This window comes from Protomyctophum parallelum, assembly GCF_964188405.1.
Source record: "Protomyctophum parallelum genome assembly, chromosome: 4".
In the NCBI taxonomy this organism is placed as follows: Eukaryota; Metazoa; Chordata; class Actinopteri; order Myctophiformes; family Myctophidae; genus Protomyctophum; species Protomyctophum parallelum.
The window spans coordinates 9,047,836-9,073,940 of NC_139700.1; the positions used below are offsets into that span (position 1 = coordinate 9,047,836).

At 43.1% G+C, this 26,105-nt stretch overlaps 1 protein-coding gene across 1 annotated transcript in view; it reads left to right on the forward strand.

Moving 5' to 3' along the window:
- The window catches only part of cmip (c-Maf inducing protein), a 60,747-nt gene that overhangs the window by 16,283 nt on the left and 18,359 nt on the right, over window positions 1-26,105 (forward strand). Inside the window, exons 2-10 of the mRNA XM_083763315.1 lie at window positions 10,617-10,742; window positions 12,759-12,809; window positions 13,952-14,113; window positions 14,620-14,661; window positions 15,781-15,843; window positions 17,992-18,072; window positions 18,829-18,932; window positions 19,102-19,206; window positions 23,901-24,404. Of these exons, the coding sequence (XP_083619441.1) occupies window positions 10,617-10,742; window positions 12,759-12,809; window positions 13,952-14,113; window positions 14,620-14,661; window positions 15,781-15,843; window positions 17,992-18,072; window positions 18,829-18,932; window positions 19,102-19,206; window positions 23,901-24,404 (1,238 nt within the window). The remainder of the gene's footprint in view (window positions 1-10,616; window positions 10,743-12,758; window positions 12,810-13,951; window positions 14,114-14,619; window positions 14,662-15,780; window positions 15,844-17,991; window positions 18,073-18,828; window positions 18,933-19,101; window positions 19,207-23,900; window positions 24,405-26,105) is intronic.

The window sequence follows — 26,105 nt, forward strand, 5'->3', positions numbered from 1 at the left end:
ATGAAAATGCGGCACAAATCTTTGAATATATATATTCTTTCAGAGCGAACGTTATTTTTCTTCTTTTTTCGACATCAGGCCTATATGATACAATGTATGGCTTTTTATACCACCGAATCTGACGTATATTACAGTACCATTTATGTTTTTGTTTTGCATATAAGATTATATTTGGCTTGACCTGAAATTCTATAAATCGTAGTGCCCTCACACTTCTGTTAAACATGTAATGTGACATTATGACGGTGTAGTTGTTTGTGTTTTTGTTTGCGGTTTGCTTCTTTTACAGCTACTGTACTATACTGCCATTGTTACCATTCTGGTTGTTGTGATTGTCCAAAAAAGTGAGCGACACCCACAGCCACAATAGTAGAGGGAGCAAGAACAACGATCTGATACCGCCCACTTTCAAAAGAAACGCGGGTAAATCCTCCTTCTACAGCACTGCCACCCAAGTGTGGAATGCCCCGACCCCCTACCTTAAAAAATGCAGATCACATCACTTACATCTTTTAAAACAGGCCTGAAAATCCACCTTTCAGCAGGCCCAGCCGCCCAGCAGTCCTCCTGGCGCTATCCTTATGACTGCCAGGCGGATGCAGGGAGCTTTTGCTTCCCCCAAAATCAGGAAGCAAAATCCACCATTTCTACATCACGCTAGGGACATTGATTTCTCTTCAGAAGCGTTAATATTGTAAGTGCGATGCAGCATAAAGTCAGAACATCCACGTTTTGATCCGCTGCACGGATGCAGCGTAGATTCAGAGAGAAAAGGGTTTTAAGATGTCGCTTAAACAAGGCAGCGAATGGTGTACGCGTAAGAAACGGGGCGGGCGGGGCTGAGCAAGGAGTTGCCTAGCAACCGGGCTGTTTAAAAAGAAATAGCAAGGCCTTTTCATATCGATATAAAGCGATCAAATGCAAGATATCTCGTAGTTGGCATTTGAAGGGTGTGAATCAAACTAGGAGATATCTCGTAGTTGGCAGCCAATGGTGATCAGGGCAGCCCCCCTCCTTTTCCCCCACTGTGCACATAGTGTTTTATTGCATTTTATTGCATTTTATTTTAGTGCCTAAAATGGGAACAAGGCCGAATATTCTCAGAAATATAAGAAAAACGTAGTAGTGAAAATAGCCGATCTACAAGCTCACAATGTGGCGCGAACTCGCGAAGCGACACGTTGTGAGCTTGCAGATCTGTTATTTTCACTACGTTGGGTCCCGGGTAAACGACTTCATTTCTATTTTGGGTCTCGAGCTAGAACGTTTGGGAACCACTTATGTGTTGTATGTCAGCGATGTGGCTTTTTTACAACGGTTCCTCCTTGACATGGAGGGAAGTACAGGGTCTTATCGTTCGGGGAAGTGACTCTAAACAGCACTGTTTTGTTATGCTAGCACGTCACAGATGCCCAGCAGGTTTACACGAGTTCAAGAAAATGTGACGTCCCTAAATAACAATACTCACATGCAGCATTTTGGTGTGTTTATGTATGTCGGGCTTTGATGAATCATGGTTGGGAGATCCTTTTTCTAAAAGTGTTCTCATGCCGTCATCAGCCAAACGTAATTTTTTTTTTTTTAACCCATTCTGACCTGAGATCAGATTCTATAAACGTCTTCTACATCCTGACAGTTTTCTGAAAAAGCCATGTTTCTATGTCAGTCGTTCTTCGATTTTTCGAAGCTCGTATCGCGCCACTCGGTGGCGCGATATGAGCTTGTAGATCTGCTATTTTTAAATAGCTAAAGCACGACATGATGCTAACACCAAAACGGGTGCCCGGTCAGAATGGGTTAAACCAAGGTTCATGTTTTAGGTTGTTATTAAGTATAAGATGAGTGTTCATTTTGTTTTCCTCATTTGCTGCTCTCTTTCGTTTTAGCGATTTTAGCTATTTTTGACAGTGGTGCGTGGGCATTCGGTTTCGATTTTACAGCAATTTCTTTATTATCATTTACTACAGTCCTACTAGATCACAGGAAATTACATCTGGCCACAAAATATCATGAGATCTATTGAATGTGATTTGGGAGGTGACAAAGTGACATTGAGCCTACGACACACAGTATGGTATCCCCCTAGTACCCCCCCCCCCCCCTGTCTGTCCTAGCCACCCTGCTCCTCACTAGCTTGCCCAGGTGATCTGCATTTAAACCCAGACATTGACCATTCCATTATGCAGGCTTGCAGGGCCTCTCTAAGCCCTTGCATTCATTAGCCAATAGTTACTCCCTTCTGTATGCTTCTATTTTAGATCACGTGACACACCAGTCACGCAGTGCAAGGCATATTGGGAAGAAGCGGTTGCGTTACACCATCATTCGTTTCCCTTCCGGCCGCAGCATACCCTCGGGACACTGTGTGTGTGCGTGTGTGCGTGTGTGTGTGTGTGTGTGTGTGTGTGCGTGCGCGTGTGCGTGCAAGACCTGTGAGTCTGGCGGCATGCCTGCCTAATAACATTAATTTTGTGCCACTTGGTGTTCATATATTCGAACGGGTAAAAAACATCACACCTGTGTGAAGTCAGGGAAACAAACTCTTCATTGTCAATGGTGTTTTTAAAACAAACATTGACCTAAAGACAAACATTAAACCTGTATATATAGGAGGGGAATAAAGAAATTGCCGTAAGATGTTGCTTCCATATTTAGCCACTTGTTAGAATGCCCCCGCCCTGTCAAAAATCGCCAAAAGGAAAGAAAAACAGAACACTCATCGTTTACTTTCTCTAATAACAACCTGAAACATGAACACGAATCTAGGCCACCAGTGAATGTTCTTTTGTGTGGTATCTACTGTAGCGTGATTATTGGTAAATGGGGAAGGAGAGACTCGGGACGGGAAATTATGATATTTTATGACGGGAACAAGATGAAATGTGTACTCTATGCTCTCTCCTATCCAAGGCCGTCTGTCTGTCCTTGCACAGTAGTTCCTGTGTGGTCTGCAGAGAGAATGCAGAGAGATGCAGGCTGATTTAACGTCAATATATTAGCTATAGTAGCTAAACATGTTGCTATGTCAATGTGATTAACTATGTTAATATTGTTAATGTGATATTGCAACGTAACTTGTACCTAGTAGTAGGCTGAACGTTTAATATGGCTTCTTGTCATTCTCATGTTGACAGTAAATCTGTGTCGACCAAACGTGCAAAAGGTTCTCCCACTCCTGTCAGCGGTGTATTATGTCCTTCTCAACTGAACTGGCACTCCATTACTGCATGTTCTGGACCTCTGTCACCTCAACTCACACGTGTTCTGGACCTCTGTCACCTCAACTCACACGTGTTCTGGACCTCTGTCACCTCAACTCACACGTGTTCTGGTCCTCTGTCACCTCAACTCACACGTGTTCTGGACCTCTGTCATCTCAACTCACACGTGTTCTGGTCCTCTGTCACCTCAACTCACACGTGTTCTGGACCTCTGTCACCTCAACTCACACGTGTTCTGGTCCTCTGTCACCTCAACTCACACGTGTTCTGGACCTCTGTCACCTCAACACACACGTGTTCTGGACCTCTGTCACCTCAACACACACGTGTTCTGGACCTCTGTCACCTTAACTCACACGTGTTCTGGACCTCTGTCACCTCAACTCACACGTGTTCTGGACCTCTGTCACCTCAACACACACGTGTTCTGGACCTCTGTCACCTCAACACACACGTGTTCTGGACCTCTATCACCTCAACACACACGTGTTCTGGACCTCTGTCACCTCAACACACACGTGTTCTGGACCTCTGTCACCTCAACACACACGTGTTCTGGACCTCTGTCACCTCAACTCGCACGTGTTCTGGACCTCTGTCACCTCAACTCACACGTGTTCTGGACCTCTGTCACCTCAACTCGCACGTGTTCTGGACCTCTGTCACCTCAACACACACGTGTTCTGGACCTCTGTCACCTCCACACACGTGTTCTGGACCTCTGCCACCTCAACACACACGTGTTCTGGACCTCTGTCACCTCAACTCACACGTGTTCTGGACCTCTGTCACCTCAACACACACGTGTTCTGGACCTCTGTCACCTCAACTCACACGTGTTCTGGACCTCTGTCACCTCAACACACACGTGTTCTGGACCTCTGTCACCTCAACACACACACTTTGAGATATTAGATTTTCTTAGAAAAGGTCTCTGGGAGATGGCTAGGCATCTGCTGTTGACCAACGGATTGTATAGTACTTTGCTTACATATGTCACTTATTTGTATGCAAAACATAACCCGTTGAGTGTAATTACTTTGGAATTGCAAATGTTGCCTAAAATTGTGAATGAAGGTTAATGTGCTACAAAGTTAGAGATGGATTGGTCGTTGCTCTGTCAGTGAGTGACATGACTTGGCACAGGATCAGTGACAGACTTTTTATTTATTCAAACGACATTTTGTTTCAGTCGGGCAGACACCTCGTATTTCAATATCTCGTCTTGTTTGTGTTTTCATAAATTATTAATGCACTATTCTAGACATCGACATATGATGCAAAATAGCCAACACCTTGCAGGCTTGTAGATTGGCTATGTAATTGGTTTTTGTGAGACTTTCTCCTATAACACGTCTCAAAATAGGCGACTGTGGCGCAAGAGGTAGAGCAGGTCGTCCAATGATCCATGGGTCGGCGGTTCGAATCCCGGCTCCTCCTGTCTACATGTCGAAGTGTCCTTGGGCAAGACACTGAACCCCAAATTGCTCCCGGTGTGCTGGTTGGTGCCTTGCATGGCTTCCTCCACAATCGGTGTATGAATGTGTGTGTGTGAATGGGTGAAGGTTCAAGGTTCAAGTTTATTTAGTGTCCCCGAAGGGCAAATTGGGTGAATGTAATCTATGTAAAGCGCCTTGGATAAAGGCGCTATATAAATGCACCATTTAACATTTACATTTTTTCTGCACATTTAAAAACGGTCTGTATATTTCACAACTTCCTGCACTTTCACCACATAAAATCACATAAAATGCTGCATATTTCATTGCAAAATTAAGAATTCTAAGCCGCATATATCGGGATACATCCAATGAGCATTAACAAGAGCTTCTGACTGAATTCAGATCGATTTTCCGCCCGTCAGGGACGACATGTTGCCCCTGAACTCTGTATTTCTTTATTTTCTCCATGTGCACTCCCTTTAACACAAACAAACGAAAACGTTGTACTGTCTGTCTCTCCATCCCGTCCGCTTGTTTCCATGGCAACAACCCAGCAGTGCATGGGGGGGGGGGGAGTGGATCAGAGCTGCTGTAGACTACTGCAGTCGTCCTCAAGAAAACACATGGGAAAATAAACAGAATGAAAAGAACGAGAAGAAAAAATGAACTAAAGACAAATGGAGAGGACTCGAGAGCAAGGAAGCTATCACTGGAAAAAGTACTCTCATTCTTTACTTGACCCATTTAGACCTAAGTTCGATTCTATACAAATGTCTTCTAAATCTCGACAGTTTTCTGAAACTATAGCCAATTTGATCTACATTGTGAGCTTGTAGATCTGCTATTTTCAAAGAGATTTTTCTACAGGGATACATATTGAAGTGGGGCATTCTGCACAACAATGAGTACATTTACTTTTGATACTTTTAACTAAATTATGAAGCCAATACGTTTGTATTTTACTCAAGTACATTTGTAAATGGTGGACTTTCACTTGCAACAGAGCATTTCTACGTTGCATCGATACTTTTACTTAACCCCTTTTGGGTGGGAACCCCTTTTGGTGTTTTAAACATTATGTTATAATTTAGCTATTGAAAAATAGCAGATCTACAAGCTCATAGGTAGTAGGTCTGCTATCTTTGAGAAATCGAAGAACGACTGACATAGAAACATAGCTTTTTCAGAAAACTGTCAGGATGTAGAAGACGTTTTTATAATCTGATCTCAGGTCAGAATGGGTTTTAAAACACCAAACCGGGGTTCCCGTCCTGACCGGGTTACAGTACAGTACTGAGTAAATGTACTCAGTTACTTCCCACTACTGGAAGCTTTGCATGAAAATCAAATCGGGGATGTGGAGAGCGAGAGATTTCTAAGAAAGGACGAAGTAAAGAGGGCTGGGAGGAGGTGTGTGGTGGCAATCACTGCATGTTCTAGTACAGGATGTTGTATCTATGGTTACCAGCGGTGGCTTAATATCTGTTGCTGTTCTCTCTCTCCCCTCACCTTCATCATCTGATACTGTACTGTACTGTCTGTGTGTGTGTGTGTGTGTGTGTGTGTGTGTGTGTGTGTGTGTCCCTTTTGAAATATTTTGCCTATATTGACGTGCCTAAAATAAGGTAAGGTGGTTTAAATATGTGTACCTGAGGCCCAAATAGTGCGATATTGTGTGGTATAGGCGCGGCGGAACTAGGAAGACATTTGCTATTCTGAGGAGACGAGCCGTGTCACCCCCAGAGCCAATATTTACAGCGGATACCATCTCTAGTGAAAACCCCGTATGCGTGTTGTGTGTTGGTTCACAACGTGAGGCTTGTCTGCGTGATGTGGAGCGTGTGTGTATGTGGCCATCAAGGATAGAGGAGATGAGGCAAGGAAGGGAGGGAGGGAGCAGAGGAGAGGAGAGTGACACAGCCAACTCACTCTGTCAGCCAGAGAGAGAGCGAGAGAGAAAGGGGGGGTGTAAATAAAGGAATAGTGTGTTTGTTCTCTAGTAGGGGGATGGGAGGTGCGCTGGGGAACTGCATGTTTGTTCTATGATCACAGAGGGAGGGAGAGAGAGAGAACCAGGGAGATGGATGCAAATAAAGAGAACCTGTCTGCTTGACTTGACTGCAGAGAGGGGAGGATGGTGAAAACAATATAAGCAGTGTTTTGTCTGAACCGAAAAAAGGACAGGACAAATCCATGGCGGGTTGGCGTGCTAGGGCAGTTGGACACTGCTCATCCAGTGCTGTTTTGCTGTCTGTCTGCTGAGTGTGACTAACTAAGAACAGAACTCACTCGGGTAACCGATTTGTTGACAGAGAGACTATAGTTTTAATTCTATTCTAAGGTGTGTTGAACCAGTAGTAGGCTTGGCTCAGGTCGGGGTAGAAAGCTGGGTGGATATATTTGTTTTTAATTACGAGTTGTTTGGGTCTGAGTTGTTGTTCACACAAAGCTAATATATGCTGGGTTTTGAACTGTCCTTAATCCATTTTGGGCAGGAGCCGGGAACCCCTTTTGATGTTAGGATTATGTTATGCTTTAGCTATTGAAATATATAGCAGATCTACAAGTAGTGCGCCACCGAGTGGTGCGCTACGAGCTTGTAGGTCTGCTATTTTAGAAAAATCGAAGAACGACTGACACAGAAACATAGCTTTTTCAGAAAACTGTCATTTTCAAACAGACATTTTTAGAATCTGATCTCGGGTCAGAATGGGTTAAGTTAGTAGTAGTAGGGTTTGGGTCAGAGCAGAGCTCAAATCTTCTGTTCCCAAGTCAGTGTCTTTCAGAAAGAGAGTGGGACGGGACCCATGCAGCAGTGATACTGAGGCCCAATACAGGGACCCATGCAGCAGTGATACTGAGGCCCAATACAGGGACCCATGCAGCAGTGATACTGAGGCCCAATACAGGGACCCATGCAGCAGTGATACTGAGGCAGAATACAGGGACCCATGCAGCAGTGATACTGAGGCAGAATACAGGGACCCATGCAGCAGTGATACTGAGGCAGAATACAGGGACCCATGCAGCAGTGATACTGAGGCAGAATACAGGGACCCATGCAGCAGTGATACTGAGGCAGTGAAGAGGAGAGGACAGTCTGTCAGGCTTTTATTAGAGGTCCTGTGTTCAGTCTCCTATTTTAGATGGACCAAATAAGTGGAGCAGACTGTTTGTTGACATTTCACACCATGTGGCCAGACAAAAACAGCGACCCATTCTGATGTTAAAAAAAGCTATTGAGACTAATTCACAGATGGTAGTGTCTGATAATTATATATAATATGGCTAGCCTCTTTTAACATAAACTCAGCAACAAAGGTTCCGAAACTTAACTTTTGTCCATTATTTCTCCACTTTAACAATACCAATTTTTATTGTATCATTTTAATCGTTGATTAAGACAGAACTTGTCATTGAAGGCAATCTCAATGCAGTGAGATATCGGGATGAGATATCGGAACCAGTGGCGATCCCATATCTTCAGACTCTGGGACCTAACGCCATCCTCCAGAATGACAACGCTCGCCCCCACAGAGCCAGGGTCATCAGAGTACCTCCAGACTTACCACCATGCTTACCATTTTGGTGAATATTTTGGAGGCGTTACCCACACGTTTAGCTGTGTTGCTCATCCCACGAGCGCCCGGTCATTACAAGCTGTATCTTATTGTAAAGGTGACTAATCCACGGTTAAAATTATATAAATTACCATACCAATTGGTATTATTACATTCGAGAAATAATGGAATATATAAGTTTATATTGACTCACTGTGTTATCTGTTAACATTAGATAGCCATCTGTTCCAAAGTTCGACTTCTATATTGATGGATATGTGAAAGAATGTTCCCTGTGTAGGCTACATTGCAAAGCAGCCTACAATGTGGGCCAGAATCCTTTGTGTAAGGTAGATAGATGAAATATCTATAAGCTCGATATTAGCCCAGACGGTCCATATCAGTGCATTCTAGGATTGGAAGGGGTATCAGTTTTTCCATACTGTCAAACAGTCCCTGAATATTACCAAGGAAATATTGTGTTTCTGTGGATTTGATTTGTTTTGGGCTGTTTTTCTTCCAGTGACAGAAATACAGCTGTTTGCAATGCACTCTATCTATTCCACGTGTCTGATCTATTTAATGAAATGCACCATGGAAACAGAACTGTCTTTCGAAAGGCAACAAATGTGAATTTGCCCGACACTCAATGAAGATACACAGTGTCGTATGTTGCCAACTTGCCATATATAGTAGTACCTTTATTCCTCCCAGATAGGATCTAACCTAGCTCACGTGCCTAGCACACGTGCCCCCCAGCGGTGGAAAAAGTAATCACATTTGCTACTTATGTGATCCAAGTATCAATCCCGCGATGCAGAAATACTTTTGATTACCAGACTAAAAGTCTGGTAATCAAAATGTACCTGAGCGGCGGATACAGACGTTCGTCTCCGTATCCTGATTCCTGCCACAACGTTAATATGCTGCTTTCACACAGGGGCAGATGCAACAGATGCAAAGCTACACTAGTACACCTAGTCACAGACAGTGCTTGGTGGAGACGATAATGTATGCATGTACTATGGGTACTATGTAAACTCTTAATTTCCATTTTCCAGCCTTTCAGTTGCCAAATTCTTTTTTAAATAATATATATAATTTGGCGCCCACCCCAGGTAGAGAACCACTGCCATAGGACATGCAGCAGCCCATCTCCTGCTGCTGTAGCGTGAGGCACAAGTACACCCCCTGGACATGACGTTAGTATGTCACATGGACTTACCAATGTTTCTGGTTACAGTTACAGGAGTTTTCACTACATGGCGTTTGTGATATGAAATGTAAGCTTACCCTAATCACAGTAAACATCATGTCTTCAGTCATTTTCAACTTGCTGTAGTATAGTCACGTCAGTTGGCTGGAGTAGATTGTGATGAAATCCTATATGTATTGAATTGAGAATCATTTTGAATAGAGAATAGTTTTGAATCGAGTTGAATCGATTTTGATTTTGAAACATTGATAATGTTAGTGATGTTATTGTATGTGCCGTCTCACATAGCCAGTCGCTCCACAGCTCCACGCCTAGACTCTACTGTGTGTGAAAGGTCTGACTAATGCCAGACTGCTCTTAAGAGTCTTAACCTGCTCTGCTGCCGTTAAGCTGCAGCCTACTCCTCTTAACCTGATATGCTGCACTGTCCCAGTAATTAACGACTATTTGCATGGAACTGACTGCAGGCCATAAAGACAAGTCCATGATGTTTGCCGCACCATGATGTGCTATTCTGATATGTTTGGAGATTTTTTTTATTTCCGTCCTGTTTGCCTATACCAGGACGGTCGGGAAGCCTCAGGATGTGTGTTTATTTCCGTTGTGGTTCCGGTGCAGTGACAAGTGGAAAGAAAAGCAGTTTTCCTTCCATGACTGTTTTAACCCATTCACGACGGGAACCCCTTTTGGTGTTTTAACTAAGCATTATGTTATACTTTAGCTATTGAAAAATAGCAGATCTACAAGCTCATAGCGCGCCACCGAGTGGCGCGCTACGAGCTTGTAGGTCTATTTCTTTTAAATCGTGAAAATGTGGCACAAATCTTTGAATATATGTTCTTTTCATCTACAAGCTACGAGCTTGTAGATCTGCTATTTTTTAAAAATCGTGAAAATTTGTCGCAAATCTTTGAATATATATTCTTTCAGAGCGAACGTTTTTAACTCAAATCTTTGCTTCTGGGAGGGGGGGGGGGGGGGCAAATACAGATAATTCTGGGGGTATCCTTGACATGAAATGGTTTGAGCACCACTGATATAGAAACAGGTTTTTCAGAAAACGATCATGATTTTTAGAAGACATTTGTAGAATCGTCCTCGGGTCTAAATGGGTTAATATACTATATCAACATTAAGTAACCCTGTTTCCCCTCCCTCTCTCTCCTCCACCATGCAGCCCACCGGCTACATGGAGTCGTCACTGTCCTACAGCACCATAGAGGACCTGCAGCTCCTCTCGTGGGACAACGCTCCTAAATACTGTGTCCAGCTCAGCTTCCCTGGAGGCACTGTCCTGCTGCAGGTACGATTAAAATAAAACACACCCGTGTGAACTGAGTGGTGCTCTCTCTCTCTCTGTCTCTGTCTCTGTCTCTGTCTCTGTCTCTGTCTCTGTCTCTCTCTCTCTCTCTCTCTCTCTCTCTCTCTCTCTCTCTCTCTCTCTCTCTCTCTCTCTCTCTCTCTCTCTCTCTCTCGCAAACACCTTCCCACATTCAAAGTGCACATTTGGTAGTGCTACCCATTCGCTGAATTATTTTAGATTTGATACACCGGGTCGTTCCCACGGCCATGAAATTCCTGGAAATAAATTTAAATTAGGAAAAGAAACTCTGTCTCTCTGTCTCTGTCTCTGTCTCTGTCTAGTGCTACCCATTCGCTGAATTTATACGCTGAATTATTTTAGATTTGATACACCGGGTCGTTCCCACGGCCATGAAATTCCTGGAAATAAATTTAAATTAGGAAAAGAAGCGTTTTTCAGTCCTGGAAAAGGTTTTCTTTTGTTACCTCTGTAAATACCCCCCCATGTAAAGCGTCTTTGAGTACTCAGAAAAGCACTATATAAGTTTGAGATATTATTAATATTATTAAAAGTATTGGAAATGATTTAGTAAAAATGTGTGGGAACCCGCCTGGACACATAATATAGTATTATGTACAGCTACTGTTCACCCTAATGGGTAGTTGGGAGTCTGCGAGGTACATCCACTCCCTCAGCTCTGTCGTCCGTCTGGAGTGTCCCAGAGGCCGTCAGTGTTCGCTATGTGGAACTGTAGTTCCACTGGTTCCTGCAGGCTCCTATAATGTATAAGGATGCTGCCGCACGCCTTCAAGAGACTTGTCCAGTCATGCGTCAGATAAAAATCAATGATGTCAGTTAGTTATGCTTAACAATGGTGAAAGCATAGCACGCTGGTGCTAGAACAATAACGTGACGTATGTGAATTGAGTAGAGAAGACAATGAACACATTCTAATCTAGAGTCTGTCATCCTCTTGCAAAATTGCAGATACGACAACAAATATCAAGTTACACTTCAAACAATGAGTAGAAATAACCTTTACAAACTGACCCTGGGCTGTACTGTATCAACAAATATGCTTTTCTCCCCTCTGGTGATCAATTAGTTTGATGTGAACAAACATTCAACAGGTGGTAAAAGTGCAAACATACAGTACAGGAAGTGTATCAGGAAGAATGGTGGCATTATTTTGTGACAAACGGTCGGCTCATGGTTCTTTGTTTTAAGAAAGAAAGTTCGCCAAGACCATTCACACACTAAGGTGGCCTTACACTAGCCGATTCTTTTCAATCTGAAATCTGATAGCACCACACACTACAGGATAATCGGCCCGATTATTTTATGCAGCACACACTACACAGTTTTAAAACTCGGGCGCAAGGATTCTCGGCCCCGAGGGAGTGGAGTGGAGAGGGGAGGAGGAGAGGAGAGGAGTGGAGAGGGGAGGAGGAGAGGGGGGTTGCGGGGGCAGAGCAAATATCAAACATTCTTGATGTTGATCGGGCCGATCGCGCTGTGAGCGGCCCCGAGCCCCGGAGGGATTACGATTGGATCTTTTATACACTCGAGTCACACTAGACGATAATTTATGCCCGAGAATCTCTCCCGATTGAGTCGGGCACCCCCCGAGCATCAAACATGCCCCATTATCGGCTAGTGTAAGGCCACCTTTAGGTGGCTTGCATTTCGTCACTGTTGTGTTGGACACGTTGTCTTGAAAGGTTTTGGACACCTTGTTTTTGGAAATATGTTCCCACCTGACAGTGAAGATATGAAAGTGTTTTTGTAAATATGTTCCCACCTGACAGTGAAGATATGAAAGTGGCCAAAGAGCCAAAATAAATGGACTCTTTTTCAAATGTGTGGTTGACTGATGGAGAACTAACGTTACTGTTTACCTCCCTGTGTGTTCTCGTTGACTGAGGTCACATTTACCTAACCCGTGTGCGTCCGTGTTCGTGTGTGTGTTCGTGTGTGTGTTTGTGCGTGTGTGTGTGTGTTTGTGCTTCACCACAGGCTGCCAATAGCTACCTAAGGGACCAGTGGTTTCACTCGCTGCAGTGGAAGGTAAGGTTATACCGATCGGCGAAGACTATGAATTGTTTTTGCGTCCTCCTCAGTCCTCCTAATACAGGAACTGGAAGCATCCCAATGAGGCCCAGAGCCCCACTAACACAACAATTAAGGGAACTACAACTTCCCAATGAAAACGCTTACAGCTTTCTTTCCTTTTAACTCGTTCTGGGCGGGAACCCCTTTTGGTGTTTTAACTAAGCATTATGTTATACTTTAGCTATTGAAAAATAGCAGATCTACAAGCTCATAGCATACGAGCAAAACTTTTATTCTTTCAGAGCGAACATTTTTAACTCATATCTTTACTTCCGGAGGGTCCCTGGAACAACATATTTTCAGATGGGGGTCGGTGGCCAATTAAATATAATTTTTGTGGTCCTTGACATGAAATATTGAGCACCGCTGATATAGAAACATGGGTACTTCAGAAAACGTCTGTTTTGAAGACAGCTTTTTTAATTTCGACGTCAGGCCTAAATGGGTTAATGGGGGGATGTTGTACAGTGATGTGAATGTTTGTACAGTATGTCTTGTCTTTAAACACTTATTTTGAACTTTTAAAGCTCATAAAACAAAACAGAAAGCGTATACTGGTAGTTTGCGTCACATTCGTGTGATAGACGACATTACTAGTTGAGTCCTTTTTCAATGTGACCTTTTAGTGGACACTTTTATCTCAAATGTCTTTACACATTACTACCATTATATGCATTTTACACATTGCATGATGATGCGTTGTGAGCTTGTAGATCTGCCATTTGTGCTATGAATCGAGCTGTGCCTTGAAACCTTCTTTCTTAAGGGACCCCCTCTAAAATGAGATGCTGCATCTCAAGGGGCTATCCTTTCAATAAATTCTGACATGCCCATTGTGACTGGTCTGTCCAGTGTGTGTGTGTGTATATATATATAGGGTTATAAAGAAATTAATAAACCATTCTTTTTTTAATTTCATGAAAATTGCTGATCTACAAGCTCGCAATGGGTATTAAGTTTGTAGTTGGACTATTTTTTGACAATTGGTTTGTGAGACGTTCTTATTTGTATTTTTTTTAAATGTTAGTTTTCCTTTAGAGTCGATTGTGTGTAAATACAATATGTGACGTTACTGTATATGTTTATATTCCTTGTAGAAAAAGATTTATAAGTACCGTAAGGTTCTGAACAACCCCAGTCGCTGGGATGTGGTTCTAAAAGAGATCCGAGCGCTGGTGGACATGGCGCTGACGTCACCACTACAGGATGAGTCCATCCACCAGGCCCCACTGCACATCATCTCTACACTGCTGGCTGAGGTACACACACACACACACACACACACACACACACACACACACACACACACACACACACAGTGTTTTTAATTTTATATAATTTATCTCCCCCCCTGAGATTTACATCTCACATTGCAAAAGAAGTAGCATTACTTTTGACAGTGCAGAAACATAATTTGCCTTCCTTGACGAGCAACAACGACCATCATCACCTGGGCAGTGGGCACAGTCACAGACACACACACTCCCCTCTACAGTGCTCTACTACTGAAAGTGACTATCATTTCTCTCCAAAAGCACTTGAATATGATGGAATATGACTAAAGCTTACATTTCACATTACACTAGCCCCCCTAAAAAATATATATATATATATTATTTTTTTCAATGAATCGATTCGAATCGATTCATATCCACACGCGCACACACACACATCTCAGAACCTGTGAATTAACTTCATACAAACCTTGATCATGTGCCACTTTGCTGGGCTCATTCTCTGCTCTTCTTCTCATCTCTCCTGCCAGAACACCAACCTCAGCACTCAGGACCACGAGAACATCATCGTGGTGAGTTATAATTTCAGTGTTTTGAAATGTAAAGAATTTTCTTCTTAATCCTGAAGTTAAGGGGGAAAACAATCAAATTGATTTGCTGCTCACGTCGACTCAACGTGACTTTCTTAGCAATAAAAGTAAGAAGTACAGTTGGAAGGTCCCGGGTTCACTCATCTGCGTCATAAGGGCCCATACCCTGGGTGGGGTTGTCGAAAGGGCATCTCTGGGTGGAGTTTACATGTTCTCCATGTGTCCCGCACAAGGGTGTGTGGGATGTCCCGCAGCGCCTATTGCTATTGTTGCACATAATGGCGGTCTGTGTTATCTGCTCATTGCTGGAGAAGGATGCTCCTCCATTCACCGTAACACCTCCAGTGTTCTCTTCAGTGGAATACCTTTATGCTAGGTGGCATCCGTTTGTGTGCATCGAAGTAATAATTCCACACAGTCAATGCTTATTTCTATGCTTCATAGAATGTGCCATATAGAATGGCATGAAAGTTTATTATGTGGCATGTCCAACCCTACGAATCAGTGCCCATACCCTATAGGTGGGGTTGGCAAAAAAGCCTTTGCATGTCCTCCGCGTGTCCCCTAGGGTAGGTAGGTACCCTCACAAAATCATTCAGTAATCCTGGTCTCTATAATGCCTCCCCCTGGCCAGCCGGGGCGCCTGATGGAGGGGAAAGGAACTGGTTGGAATAACGTGTTCCCTCCACGCGCTACGTCCAACCAGGGAAACTCCAGCCTGTCAGGTGAAAAGAAGTGGCCTGGACTCCTCATGCATAGAAGAAAGCATGAGGTCATTCCGTTGCTCTCCCCAGGTTGGCAGAGGGAGTGTAGAGCCCAGGATTGCATTAGACAATTGACACTGGGTGAAAAAAGGGGTTGCTGTAGTGCTATGTTTCTTTCTTGTTGTAAAATTTCTCCATGAACACTTAATGAACATGTTGCCGTCATTACATTATATGACATATTAGCACAATTCAGTGTGTGAGTCAGGGGTGTTTTTTGAGCTCCATCTTTTACATGGTTTTTGTATCTGACAAAACAGGTCCTATACTGCTGGCTAAGAGCCACGGCAAATAAAGAAAATAGTCATATTGATCTTTGTGTGTGTATTTGTTTTAGGCCATAGCCCCTCTCTTGGAAAACAACCACCCACCACCTGATCTGTGTGAATTCTTCTGCAAGGTGAGCTTATGCTTTTTACATTCTATGAACAAAACGGTTCAGTTGACAGCCTTAACCCACTTTGACCTGAGGTCAGATTCTAAAAAAACGACAGTTTTCTGAAAAAGCTATGTTTCTATGTCAGTCGTTCTTTTTCAAAAATAGCAGTTTGTATTATTTTCATAGATTATCAACTTCAATCCAACTTTTCAAAAAATGCCATTTCCTAGTTTTACAAAGACAAGATGACTGTGCAGCGAACAGTCAGAAGAAGGCACATTACATTTGCCAGCGGCTGTAGCATGCACGCTTACTGTAGCAACAAATCCCAAACACATATTTCATTGTCCTAGTGACAACGATATGGTTTGGCCTATCCCATTTGGACCTGAGGCCGAAAAAAAAAAAAAAAAAAAGTCTTCTAAATCCTAACGGTTTTCTGAAAAACCTACGTTTCTATTGTCAGTGGTGCTCAACCTTTTTCATGTCAAGGACCCCCAGAATTATCTGTATTTGGCTGCGGACCCCCATCTGAAAATATGTTGTTCCAGGGAAGCTGAATATTTGAGTTAAAAACGTTCTGAAAGAATATATATTCAAACTTTTGCGCCACATTTTCACGATAAAAAAATACCAGATCTACAAGCTTGTAGCGTTGCACTTGGTACAGCGCTATGAGCTTGTAGATCTGCTATTTTTCAATAGCTAAAGTACTGTATAACGCAATGCTTAACCCATTTTGGGCGGCAACCCCTTTTGGTGTTAGCATTATGTTATGCTTTAGCTATTGAAAAATAGCTAAAGCTATTAGCCACCGAGTGGCGCGCTACGAGCTTTTTCAGAAAATTGTCAGGTTTTAAAGACATTTTTTTAATCTGATCTCAGGTCAAAATAGGTATTGTATCCATAACAGTCATGTAATGTGGGAACAATAGACACCACCCGTATCTTGTCCATAAAGGAGAGCAAATGAATATCCCACTGCCTTTGGCCGGATGTTTTTATCAAGCAACTACAGTCGGGGCCGCTACGTGGAACCCATGTGGGACAGGGGGCTGTACATACAGTACACACAGTATGTATATGTATGTATATACATACTGTACACACAGCCTCAGTACCAGTAGAACTTTGCTTCTCACCTCTACATGCCGTCAGTATTCATGTCGTCACAGTGAGACGGTACAATGCACTGTTTACCAAACACTGGGTCGGGACACATTTGTGGGTCGCAGACACATTTTTCATGTTTTATTTTCGGTATTTTCGGTTTCCTACATTTTGTTTTTAATTATTATTTCATAAACATTTTCAAAAAACATTCCTAAAAAGCATTTTTTTTCCCAAAAAACAAAACAAAACGATATTAGATTTTTTTCATTAATTTCATGATGGTAGCTTTTTTACCACTTTTAAGAGCCTGCTCAGGGACTACAGATGAAAATCTACTACAGATGAAAATCTGTAGTCCCAGAAGAACAATAGCTTTTTCAGAAAACTGTCAGGATGTAGAAGACATTTTTTTAATCTGATCTCAGGTCAGAATGGGTTAAGAGCCATAACCTATGGCTAACTCTGGCCCATTTACATGGATTTGCAAAATGACGTGTTGATTAATTTGCATTGTCCCTGTTAACCCATTCTCAACGGGAACCCATTTTGGTATTAGCATCATGTTATGCTTTAGCTATTGAAAAATAGCAGATCTACAAGCTCATAGCGCGCCACCGAGTGGCGCGCTACGAGCTTGTAGGTCTGCTATTTTTGAAAAATCGAAGAGCGACTGACATAGAAGACATTTTTAGAATCTGATCTCAGGTCAGAATGAAAACTGTCAGGATGTAGAAGACATTTTTTTAATCTGATCTCAGGTCAGAATGGGTTAAATAAATAAATAAGAAATAAAAGAAAATTAAGAAATTAAGAAAAAAATTAGAAAACCGCGTTGTGAGCTTGTACAGTACATCTGCTATTTTCACTAGTTTGTGTACCGGGTCACACACATCAAATCTCTCTTTTGGGTCACAGGCTAAAAGGTTTGGGAACCACTGGTATAATGTGTACAGGAAGATCATTTAATGTACTAACTAGTTGTTTTTATATTCTCTATAGAAACGAGCCGTGCATCACATTTAAGTCGTAACATTCTTTTGTCACCGTGACCTGCAGCACTGTCGGGAGCGTCCAAGGTCGATGGTTGTGATCGAAGTGTTCACTCCTGTGGTCCAGAGAATCCTTAAACATAACATGGTGAGATTCCCACAGCCTATAACCCTGTCTCCTTTCTGTTTATCCCTCTCAGTCTAATCTAACATCTCAATTTACCTTCTTCCATTTGTGTGTGTGTGTGTGTGTGTGTGTGTGTGAAATCATCTATTGAATGGAACATAATCTATAGACCGATTCCGTAACGGGTCTCATGGTCGCAGCCTACGTATTTCCTGTAGGCGGAGACGACACATCTGCGGTTTCCCCGCACCAAGCTTCTACTACAGTGAATGGAAAAGTGACTGATGTTAAACGTTACTCTTTTACCTGCTTTTTACCAACACTAACATTACAAAGATGCCCAGAACATCGGGATGAACCTGTGTAGTTTATGGCTGCTCCAACAGTAGTAACATGAAAAGAAAACGGAATGTCAAAATATCTACCACGGTGGCTGAGACCAGAGCCATTGAGTAATGGTTGAGACGAAGCAGTGAAAGGTCCTGAAAGATACACAACATACCCAATCTTTCTGTTTTGAGAACACAAGGCTGCTGTACTTTATACACCATCATACTTTAATGCTTAGTGCCGCAGATGTGTCGTCTCCGCCTACAGGAAATACGTAGGCTGCGACCATGAGACCCGTTACGGAATCGGTCCATTACAGGCTTGTCTGCCACTTCTTTCTTCTGTATTTCTCTCCGGCCTTAGTTTGTGATGCTCTTTTTTCCCTGGTATTCTCATTTCTCACACATTAACGTCCTTCGTTCTTCGTCCTTGTTTTGTCTTCGTCAGGACTTTGGGAAGTGTCCCCGACTGCGTCTCTTCACTCAGGAGTACATCCTGGCCCTCAACGAGCTCAACGCCGGGATGGAGGTCGTCAAGAAGTTCATTCACAGGTGAGAGAGCGGCGGCAAAAAGGCAAAAAATATCAACCTATGTTTTAACAATATAGATTGCCTGAAAGAGGTGTCTCAATGGAATATGAATCCTAATGTATAAGAACTTTTATTTGTGTCATTTTCTAGCTAACGTTGTGCCTGACTTGGCGTGTGTGTTTCTTTTCAGTATGCACGGGCCGACAGGACAGTGCCCGCACCCACGCGTTCTGCCTAACCTGGTGGCAGTGTGTCTGGCCGCCATTTACTCCTGTTACGAGGAATTCATCAACAGGTCTGTAATCTGTGTGCGCACACACGCACGCACACGCACACACACACACACACACACACACACACACACACACACACCCACACCTTTTCCCCCCCAAGAACACGTTGTTCTGTAGCATTTGAGAGACTGTGCCAGTGCATCTCATCTCATCCTGATGAAAAGGTATCACCTCCTGGTCTCTCTCTTTGTCCACCTGTTGCCTGGACATGTTGTTCAGCTAGTTCGGTACACTACGGTGTGAACAGCTAGGCTTCGTCATATAACACCTGTTCTGTTCCTATAATAAGGCCGGATTAATACTTAGTTATTGAAAATAGCCGATCTACAAGCTCACACGCAGCACGTCACACAAGTATAAATCGGGCGTTAGGGTTTGATGTGTGCAAAAGAACAATCACTATGATGTCAGGTCAGGTCAGGTCTCTAATTTCCCCATTAATGTCTTACAAAACACGAAATAAAACCTTAACAAAAGGCCCTTTCTTCATGTTCTTTACACTAGATTATCTTTGATGCTATACTATCTTCTATTGTCCTATTTACCTTTTCACATACCCTTCCGGCCATCTGTTCATACTGTATAATATAATGCGCCACAGTTTCACAGTTTTAAGAGCTCAGGTTTATCCAGGGACTCTTTTAGCTGAAAGGCTAGCGACTGGATCAAACTGAGAATGGATCCAATCTCGGCAAAGCTTTTGAACTTCTGACTGGTGTGTAACAACCTTTATGCTACTGTGACTTGGGAAACGATGCTTCAACATAAATGTAAAATAGAAATTGGGCCGTCGAAGGTACTGAGATGATTCTACAGTTGTAGAGAGTGAATCACGTGTTTAGTTTATTTCAACAGATGCTTTTATGCTAAACTATAGGACATGTAGTCTTATCTAAATTATGCTAAAAGCGTGATGTGACGAGTGGTCTCTAAATGTAAGGACAACCATGTTCTCTCATGGCGTGTCTATTCTCGCTTGTCTTGTCAGACACTCGTCTATCTTCAGACCAATAGAATGCTTTGCAAGTTCTTCAAAGCCCGCCATTAATTTTGCAATGACAGTTGATGTCATTATCAGATTTAAGATTAACCCATTTTAGGCCTGACGTTGAAATAAAAAAAAAGTCTTAGTTTTCTGAAATGCCCATGTTTCTGTACTAGTGGTGCTCAATATTTCATGTCAAGGACCCCCAAAAATGCCGCGCTATGAGCTTGTAGATCTGCTATTTTGCAACAGCTAAAGTATAACATAATGCTTAAAACACCAAAAGGGGTTCCCGCCCAAAATGGGTTAAAGGGATATTTCACTTTTGGCCAGTCTACTCAGGTTTATGTGAACACCCCAGACAGTTTATAAGTTGCTTGATTCAATATTAGATATATTTTTTAGATTTTTACTAGATATTCATTTTAGCTGCCCCACCCCCTTCTTATACAAACCCATTGTAACGTCAAACTCCATTTTAACCATATTGGATTGTGGATTCATCAAAATCACTTGTCCTTTTTTCTGGAGACTAAAATGAATATCAAATCTAAATACTGATTTAAGCAACTTAAAAACTCTCCGGGTTGTTCACAAAAGCCAGAATAGATGATGAAATGACCTTCCACTTTCTGGTGCACATTTTCAAAAACATGAAAAAGTAAGATTACACGCTCAAATGACCATTCATTCTATATTGGATCGCAGTTTGGAGTTAGTTTTAAGCAGTGGTGGAAAGTAGCGATCTACAAGCTCACAATGCGTTGCGATGCCACGCATTGTGAGCTTGTAGATCGGATATTTTCAAAAGATTTGTATACATTTGAAAGCTTGTAATGGGACATTCTGCATAGTGAGTACTTTGTACTTTTGGTACTTTGGTACATTTTAATACTTTTGGGACATTTACTCAGGTAAAGAGTATTTCCATATTGCAGTATTGATGCTTTTACTTAAGTAAAGCATTTGAATACTTTTTTTCCTGGTTTTAAGACGGGAAAGATGTAATGTTACAAGAAGTAATTATGAGTAGATAATAGCATTACATAAAAGACAGGAAGGGCCTCGGGCGAGAGCAGCATGGAATCACTGGTCATGTTTCATGGTGTTCCGGGGAAAGAAATCATTTATAAATGTCTCTTCAAAACTTGGATGTAACAAGAAGGCACAGCGCAACAGATACAGGCAAGGTCTCCTCCCTTGTCTTGTGTCCCATTTCTTTGTGTTCTTTCCATCACCACAACTCCCATTTCTTTGTGTTCTTACCATCACCATGAACTGGAACCGTGGTGAAACTATTTTTATGGCCATTGCCGTTAATGTTGACCTTGGCAGATTACACCCGTATAGTTTTCAACCATTTTCATTTCAAGACCATTGTTAAATCGCCATTTGAGCCTCTCAGACCAAAGACTAAAGACTATTTTGTTCCATGCTTTTGACAAACGATCAAAATAACAATTATCCTACATTCTATAATTTTGTAATGCAGATGTTTAACAATAATTTAATTCTTGAGAGTGTAAAATGAAACCAAATGTCCAAGGGTCCATTTGGTTTCATTTTACACTCAAGAGTTAAAGATCTTTATAAGGGTCCATTTGGTTACAAACTCCATCATTAACCCATTTTGGGTGGGAACCCCTTTTGGTGTTAGCATTATGCTATGCTTTAGCCATTGAAAAATAGCAGATCTACAAGCTCATAGGAGCTTGTAGGTCTGCTATTTTTCTGACGTCACTTTCAGTAGAGGGCACAGGTACACAGGTTCATGTATTTGTTTAGTTGCATTATAATCCCCATAGGGGGATTTTAGATCGCTTCATATAAGAACTATGTTTGAAAAATAAACCGACCACCCCGGCCTTTCTGACAGGGGGGTGGCTGTGTGTCGTTAATAATGTTCATTAATATTTGATACAGCCAGTTTCTGGAGAAAATGGAATTAATGTGGCCGCAAAAGCCTTGAAACTACATATGAAGGCAATGTCGTTGCTAATATACGATACGTCACGCCCAGCTCTCAACACATTGCGTTCCTGAGATTCCTCGTTGACGTAAGCTCAGCTGGTGGTGACTCAACTCGTACTAACCACGAAACATTAAATATCAATGAAATAAAAATAAACGTAATTGACATTCAGTTTATGTTGTGCGACGGGCAGATGCAGCCACCCGCCTACCCGTAAATTTAGTCTCTGGGTTATTTGACTCGTTTATAACGCTTATTATGTTACTCTTTGGGTATATTTGTACATTTCCACCTTCAGTCGATGCTTCATATCCATATGAGTGAAAAGGCCGGGGTGATCGGTTTATTTTTCAAACGCAGTTCTTATATGAAGAGATCTAAAATCCCCCTATGGGGATTATAATGCAAATAAAAAATACATGAACCTGTGGACTGACGCCCTCTACCGACAGTGACGTCAGGACTTAGGTGCTCTTATTTATCTTCTCTCTCTCGTCTCCTCAGCCGGGACAACTCCCCCAGATCCCCCTCCTCATATATTTATCTTCTCTCTCTCTCTCGTCCCCTCAGCCAGGACAACTCCCCCAGATCCCCCTCCTCATATATTTATGTTCTCTCTCTCTCTCGTCCTCTCAGTCGGGACAACTCCCCCAGATCCCCCTCCTCATATATTTGTCTCCACCAGGCCGAAGGCATGGGGAGAGAGTATGTTTTGCACTCCGTCCGTCCGTCCGTGTGTCCGTGAACAGCTAATCTCGGCCACCGTTAACCCGGTCGATGCCATGTTTTGCACACACACTCCCTGGATGCCAACCATGAACCTCTGCCCCAAACTTTCCAGAACGGCCTGTTATAGCGCCACCAGGAGGCCGCTTTGTGCAAAACAAGTTTTTCAATGCCATATTTTGCACACACACTCCCTGGATGCCAACCATGAACCTCTGCCCCAAACTTTCCAGAACGGCCTGTTATAGCGCCACCAGGAGGCCGCTTTGTGCAAAACACGTTTTTGCACAGTACACCTACAGATTTTGTCCAAACATCACGCAAATTGCTACACAGTCTCTCTAGAGCCATTCAACGAAACGGGTCTTTCAGATTTATCAGACTCCATCCTGATTGGTTAAGATTGGCTTCCAAAGTTCACAGGAGTGCTCAGTTTCAAACAAAATGCTGCAAATCATGAACACATCGCGTGATTTCCGTGAAATTGTGCACCCACATTCCCACTAGGCCGAGGACCAAATGCCACATGAACAATTTCAACTCAGCCTCAAGGTGGCGCTATAACTGTGCCCGGAAGGGCACTTTTTCTAGTTATCTTCTCTCTCTCTCTCGTCTCCAAGCCGGGACAACTCCCCCAGATCCCCCTCCTCATATATTTATCTTCTCTCTCTCTCGTCCCCTCAGCCAGGACAACTCCCCCAGATCCCCCTCCTCATATATTTATCTTCTCTCTCTCTCTCGTCTCCTCAGCCGGGACAACTCCCCCAGATCCCCCTCCTCATATATTTATCTTCTCTATCTCTCTCGTCCTCTCAGCCGGGACAACTCCCCCAGATCCCCCTCCTCATATATTTATCTTCTCTCTCTCTCTCCTCCCCTCAGCCAGGACAACTCCCCCAGATCCCCCTCCTCATATATTTATCTTCTCTCTCTCTCTCGTCCCCTCAGCCGGACAACTCCCCCAGATCCCCCTCCTCATATATTTATCTTCTCTCTCTCTCTCGTCCCCTCAGCCGGGACAACTCCCCCAGCCTGAAGGAGATCCGGAACGGCTGCCAGCAGCAGAACGACCGCAAGCCGCCCATGCCGCTCCTCCGCCTGCGCCCGGAGGCCCCCGCCCCGCCTCCCTCCGCCACCCTGCTCCCCCTCAACGGCAACCCCAATCCTCCTCCTCCTCCTCCCCCCTCCTCCAACAACCCCCCGACCATCCCCATCTCCGGTCCTCCGCCCTCCTCCCTCCTCTCCCCGTCTCCTCCTCCTCCGCCGCCCTCCTCCACCGTCAACTCCAGCGACGTCCGCGTGGAGCTGGAGCGCAGCAACAACAGCAACAACGTGGCCAACGCGGCGCGCACGCGGAAGGCCGGCGGCGGCCCCGCCCCCGGGGGGGGAGGGGGCGACGGCGAGCCCAACCTGATCGACTGCCTGCTGGTCAGCCCGGCGCTCAGCGCTCTGTCCATCCAGCTGCCGGCGCAGGCCGACCGCGTGCTGGGATGCTTCGCCCTCATCCTCAAGATGCTGTGAGTGTGTGTGTGTGTGTGTGTGTGTGTGTTTGTGTTTTCCGACACACCAAAGGTCCGAAGCGCGGGTGCGATCCGATGCGAAAATGTGATGGTCCGACATGCACTGCTCCTGTGCTTGCGGTTATGGTTAGGTTAGGGGTTGAGGTTTCGGATCAATAGTATGTCGGAACTAAAGCCTGTACCCTGTGTGTGTGTGTGTGTGTGTGTGTGTGTGTGTGCCATGTTCTGTTTGTGTCGCGCCCCATTGTCTTACATCCTGTAATGTCACACCCTGCCACCAACTGTGTTGTGACATTGCTTTGTTTTGTGGTGTTTCGTATTACATTTAGTGACGTTTGCACTGAAACTACACAAGGCCTTATATATATATGACCATATTGCGCTACTACTACTACTCAAACTACTACTTCCCAATGAGATTAGTTATATTACGTTGTCGTGACTACATCTAATCGCACATCATTCACTTCCTTGTTTACGGGTCCATTATCTTTGAATCTACGTTGTTGTCCATGGTTTTGATCAGAACAGCAATGTTCTGTCAGATTTCTGACTTAACCAAGCATCTCGTGCCCATCTGCTTTGTCGTATTAGCCATGTAAATAACACATTTAGCTACAGGATGCCAGAAAGTGACCATCAGCCAAATCGAATAATCGACTGCTCTGCCGATTAATAATCGATTAAAAAAAAATATATATCTATATCAGATAAAAAATTTAAGATGTTATATTATGCACATGCCATGATCACATAACCATTATATGTTGAGTGCATGCTTTGATGGTTACAGTTTTATAATCAGTTTTGATGAGTAAACCTTTGTGGAGATCTCATTGTATGCTAGTTACTGCCATTCAGGATGGAAAATGAAATCCATTTGGATTTGGGGAGAAGTAGTTTCATAAGGGGCTGGTAACATGTTCAGTTCACTAGTCTACACTCTACTCATTTCATCTGATTGTCTGTCTGTCAGGCACTTAACAAGCGATCGTTAACTGTGTCTGTTAGAGAGAGGGGCAGAGAAGAGTGGCTTTGCTCAACTTGATTTATACTTATATTCTCCACTCTGATGTAGGTACATGTTCGATATATCATGCAGCCTTACTTATTAGCCTATATATATAATTTTTATTGAAATCGATTTCGGAGACTCCGACGATTAATCGGAAAATCGATTAATCGGCGGCATCCTATGATGAGCTAAGACTGAATATATTGACAATTTTGTCAACAAATATAAACTATGCTAAAATATCAGGGCTGAGGGACGGACTAGTGGAGAGAAGAGATCCAGTACAACTAAAATAAGTCATTTTAATATGTTTGGTTGAGCTCTACAGCTTGTACCTAAATATTAAATCAGCCATTGCGATGCAATCCAGGCCCGCCAAAATAAATGTGTCAACAAAGTCAACTGTACATTTAATCGACTGTAAATCCTACAATATTTAATCGACTGGAGCTAGACTAAAACCGAAGGTTTTCAGACGACTAAAACTAAGTGACATTTTTTTCAAAAAGGCTAAAACTAAATGACATTTTATTCAAAAAGGCTAAAACTAAATGACATTTTATTCAAAAAGGCTAAAACTAAATGAAATTTTATTCAAAAAGGCTAAAACTAAGCTAACCGACACGATGCCAGAACACTTTCAGTGTCAGCAGGTTAAATGGGAGAGTCCATACAGTACAATG